We start from the raw sequence: 5,180 nt of genomic DNA on the forward strand, positions 1-5,180 counted from the left end.
CATAAATTTCACCCGAAAGCCAGATATCCCTAACTTTTTGTGAGTAGTGTAGTCAGACACTTTTTAGTTACACGGAGTTCAAATCCAATGCCTGGTGGCACTCACCACCATAAGGCACTAAGATGCTACCAGCATAAGCAGATAGTGTTTATATCTCGCTAGTAGGGCTGTTCCATTTGGCCCTAAAATAAAATCCTGATTTTCTTTTCTCAAAATCCGATTTTGCACACACACACACACACACACAGACACACACACACACACACAGACACACACACACACACACACACACACACACACACTCTTACCTGTGAGCGGCGAGGGCTTGCTGAGGGTGCTGTACTGCGTGTGTGTGTAGGGTGCGGCGGGGCGGGCGGTCAGCAGCAGCTCGTCACGGATGAGGCAGGCCTTGGGGTGGTCGCTAGGCAACTCGGACAGACGCTGCTCCAGGGACAAGTGCAGCAGGTCCAGCCGCTGCTGAGACTCACTGAGACGACACTGAGCCTGGAGGATACAGGACATTAGTGTGTGTGTGTGTGTGTGTGTGTGTGTGTGTGTGTGTGTGTGTGTGAGACTCACTGAGACGACACTGAGCCTGGGGGATACAGGACATTAGTGTGTGTGTGTGTGTGTGTGTGTGTGTGTGTGAGACTCACTGAGGCGACACTGAGCCTGGAATACAGGACACGGTTATTAGTGTGTGTGTGTGTGTGTGAGACTCACTGAGACGACACTGAGCCTGGAATACAGGACACACTCATCAGTGTGTGTGTGTGTGTGTGTGTGTGTGTGTGTGTGTGTGTGTGTGTGTGTGTGTGTGTGTGTGTGTGTGTGTGTGTGTGTGTGTGTGTGTGTGTGTGTGTGTGTGTGTACCTCGGACATGGCCTTCTTGTCGTGCACCTTGCTGGCCCCCAGCAGGTGTGTGTGTGTGTGTGTGTGTGTGTGTGTGTGTGTGTGTGTGTGTGTGTGTGCATGAGTGTGTGTGTGTGAGTGTGTGTGTGTGTGTGTGTACCTCGGACATGGCCTTCTTGTCGTGCACCTTGCTGGCTCCCAGCAGGCGGAGGGCGTTCTTGGCTCCCTCGGCGACGGCGTGCTCCACCCGGTAGTGATGACGCAACTCCTCCAGACGCAGCTCCACCCCACACGGGTCCGGCTTACCTGGGGGGGGAGAGGGGGGGGGGTAGAGAGAGAGGGAGGGAGGGAGGGAGAGGGAAGGAGGGAGGGGGGGGTAGAGAGAGAGGGAGGGAGGGAGGGAAGAGATGGAGGGGGGGATAGAGAGGGAAGGAGGGAGGGGGGGAGAATGAAGGAGAGAGAGAGGGAGGGAGGGAGGGGGGAGAGAGGGAGAGAGGGAGAGAGAAGGAGAGAGAGAGGGAGGGGGGGGAGGAGGGGAGGAGGGAGAGAGAGAGGGGGGAGGGGGGAGGGGGGAGGGGGGGAGGAGGGAGAGGGAGAGAGAAGGAGAGAGAGAGGGAGGGAGAGAGAAGGAGAGAGAGAGAGAGGGAGAGAGAGAGGGAGAGAAAATCAGCATTGTGTGTCTCAGGATCTATGAATAAGAGGGTGCATGTTAGCGTGCAACTCCATCCCCCCTTACCTGGAGAACAGGGGATAGAGAGGAGGGAGAGGGAGGGATGGAGGGTGGGAGAAGGAGAAGGAGAAGGAGAAAGATTGTGTGTGTGTGTGTGTTTACAGTTTGAGCATTGAGTAAGGTTGGGCCACGGGGACTTGATGCATGTCTATTTGTTTGTGCATCTCTGAGTCTGTTTGCGTGTTTAGAGTTTGAGGACAGGGTTGTATGAGGTAGATCAAGTGTGTGTGTGTGTGTGTGTGTGTGTGTGTGTGTGTGTGTGTGTAAGAGAGCTTTGGCTTCCTAATAAGGTCTCATGCTGCGTCCCAAAACATCCCTTGAGGATAATGTGGTCTGAGTATTTATACACATGCACATATAGTGTGTGAGTATAGATGTGTGTGTGTAAGTAAGTAAGTGTGTGTGTGTGTAAGTAAGTAAGTGTGTGTGTGTGTGTGTGCGCATGTGTTTACACTCAATACATTGTATTTGTATATGTGTGTGAGTATAGATATGCATGCGTGTCTACGTGTGTGTGTGTGTGTGTGTGTGTGTGTGTGTGTGTATGCTTGTCTGTTACGTTGCGTGTCGTCGGTGTGTTTCTGTGGCCTACATGGCCTTCCGTATCTGTGTGTGTGTGTGTGTGTGTGTGTGTGTGTGTGTGTACCTAGCGTGTCGTCGGTGTGTGTGTGTGTGTGTGTGTACCTAGTGTGTCATTGGTGTGCTCCGTGGCCTACATGGCCTTCCGTATCTGTGTGTGTGTGTGTGTGTGTGTGTGTGCGTGTGTGTGCGTGTGTGTGCGTGTGTGTGCGTGTGTGTGCGTGTGTGTACCTAGCGTGTCGTCGGTGTGTTCCGTGGCCTGCATGGCCTTGCGTATCTGCATGCGGATGATGTCGATCTTGGTCTTGCTGTCCTGAAGCATCTGCTGGGCAGTCTGAAGCAGCTTCTTATCCTACAACACACACACACACACACACACACACACACACACACACACACACACACACACACACACACACACACACACACACACACACACACACACACACACACACACACACACACACACACACACACACACACACACACACACACACACACACACACACACACACACACACACACACAATACATTATAAATGTCCCTGATGATCGATAAATGAGGGTTGGGTGTGTGGGTGGGTGTGGGTGTCTGTGTGTGTTCTAATGTGGTCTCTGAAGGTCACATCCCATATAAGAGGTCAGAGTGTGTGTGTGTGTGTGTGTGTGTGTGTGTGTGTGTGTGTTTTAGGGATGGTGAAAACTAAAAATATTCTTGACCGACCACCGAGCCTCATTAGCCGGTTGAAACCAGTTAACCGTTTAGTTTAAAATATGCTGCGCTATTTGAAATCACAACCATGCAATTTCACAACTCTGTCCCATCTCTCTGCCACCCGCTCACACACACACACACACTGCCCAGGCCGCCACACCCGGCGTCACTTTTTTTTAAATTCCCTACAGTGCGAAACATGAGTCCCGCAAACCGAGGGGCTTGTAAGTAAGCAGAGGACAAATGGCTCCTTAGTTTCGAAATGGTTTTGGGTACAAGATGATCGCGTTGAAAAGTAAACACGTTTGTCTAGCGCTAGAAGCTCATTTGAAACATTGCCGCGGCTCATTTAAGAAAATGACAGCTCCGAAGAGAAGTCGCTTTAGTTTGAGGAAGTGCTAACAATAATAAAGAAAGATGATTATCATCATCACCTTATCTGTTACCATTGGTGATTCTTCCTGAAATGTAGAGGCTATGTTTTTCCAAAACTAAGCCCATCTTATGTGGAATGTTGCGTAATAGACTGCAGCATGATAAAACCATCAGATAAAACAGGCACTTCCAGGCAGGCCTTGAGAACGCGCGAACCCAAACAGGCGAGTTATGAAAAATTGAGTGTGACGGATAATTTGTTCACTTCACACAAAAAAAAGATGTTGGAATGAGATGGCTAACTGAAGCGTTTAGCCCACTGTCTATATTAGCCTAATTTAGAGATAGGCTACTTTTTCTTTCCTTTTTTTTTTTCGTTTTTAACCAACTAGCGACAACTTTGATCGCTGAACGTTGATGGTCAACCATCGGTCAAACGGTCATCGGTTAACATCCCTAGTGCGGTTACCTTGGTGATGGGGATCATATCCCACATAAGAAGTCAGGGTGTGTGTGTGTGTGTGTACACGTGTGTGTGTGTGTGTGCGTATACACGGTTACCTTGGTGATGGGGATCATATCCCACATAAGAAGTCAGGGTGTGTGTGTGTGTGTGTGTGTGTGTGTGTACACACGTGCGTGCGTGCGTGGTTACCTTGGTGATGGGGATCATGTTCTCGGCGCCCTGCTTGACCTTGAGCTCGATGTTGAGCTGCCGCTCCAGCGCTGCGATGCGCTCCTCGTGCGCCGTGGCTCGCCGCTCCGCCCCGGGGGACTGGGGGGGGTCGTCTGGGGGCGCAGGGGGCAGAGGGCAAAGGTCACAGGGGCAAAGGTCAACCAGTTAAAGGTCAAAGGTCAACTGAGCTCCCAGTCAGTTAAAGGGGTCGGGAGTCTCTGATTAGATAATTTCAACTACTGGAGATTTCAAAGCACCATTTAACATTCAGACACAAATGCTAACGCTCACACATAACACATAACACATATGACACACACACACACACACACACTCTTTTCATGGTTGTTTCCTGGTCACACACAATGTTTCTTCTCACTGGTCTTATTGCTCGTGCGCACACACATGCACACACACACACAGGTGGACTCAGAAACACAGACACAGACACACACAGATACCTCTGGTTTCATCGTTGCCCTTGGCTACGATGTAGGCGTCCAGCTCCTGCAGCTGCTCATGGAGTTCACTGAGCTTTCTGTTCGAGGAGCGCAGCTGACTATCCACCTGACAGACAGAGAGAGAGAGAGAGAGAGAGAGAGAGAGAGAGAGAGAGAGAGAGAGAGAGAGACACGGTTAAACAGGTGAAACTGACAATCCATCTGAGGGACACACTCAACTGACTATCAGCCTGAGACACACACACACAAACACACACGGTACCTGCTGCTGCTGCTGCTTGCAGTCATGGTGCAGTGGTGGCGCAACGTATCCTCTCTCTCACACACACACACGTACCTGCTGCTGCTGCTTGCGGTCAGTGGTGGCCCTGTGTAGCCTCTCTCTCTCACACACACACACACACACACACACACACACACACACACACCTGCTGCTGCTTGCGGTCAGTGGTGGCCCTGTGTAGCCTCTCTCTCTCACACACACACACACACACACACACACACACACACACCTGCTGCTGCTTGCGGTCAGTGGTGGCCCTGTGTAGCCTCTCTCTCTCACACACACACACACACACACACACACACACACACCTGTTGCTGCTTGCGGTCAGTGGTGGCCCTGTGTAGCCTCTCTCTCTCACACACACACACACACACACCTGTTGCTGCTGCTTGCGGTCCGTGGTGGCGCGCCGTATCCACACACACACACACACACACACACACACACACACACACACACACACACACCACACACACACACACACACACACACACACACCTGTTGCT

General features: G+C 51.3%; 1 protein-coding gene across 2 annotated transcripts in view; it reads right to left on the minus strand.

Moving 5' to 3' along the window:
- Positions 1 to 4,747, minus strand: part of pkn1a (protein kinase N1a) — an 18,959-nt gene extending 14,212 nt beyond the window's left edge. Inside the window, exons 1-6 of one of the 2 annotated variants that reach the window (XM_062542150.1) lie at positions 4,651 to 4,747; positions 4,389 to 4,494; positions 3,907 to 4,040; positions 2,393 to 2,513; positions 1,013 to 1,158; positions 309 to 504 (exon numbers count right to left, since the gene is read on the minus strand). In XM_062542150.1, coding sequence (XP_062398134.1) covers positions 309 to 504; positions 1,013 to 1,158; positions 2,393 to 2,513; positions 3,907 to 3,924 — 481 coding nt within the window. In that variant the 5' untranslated portion in view covers positions 3,925 to 4,040; positions 4,389 to 4,494; positions 4,651 to 4,747. Of the gene's footprint in view, positions 1 to 308; positions 505 to 873; positions 906 to 1,012; positions 1,159 to 2,392; positions 2,514 to 3,906; positions 4,041 to 4,388; positions 4,495 to 4,650 lie in introns of those variants that run through there. The other variant, XM_062542213.1, reaches the window with a different exon arrangement.
- Between the last annotated feature and the right edge of the window lie 433 nt (positions 4,748 to 5,180).

This window comes from Sardina pilchardus, chromosome 1 (assembly GCF_963854185.1).
Source record: "Sardina pilchardus chromosome 1, fSarPil1.1, whole genome shotgun sequence".
In the NCBI taxonomy this organism is placed as follows: domain Eukaryota; kingdom Metazoa; phylum Chordata; class Actinopteri; order Clupeiformes; family Clupeidae; genus Sardina; species Sardina pilchardus.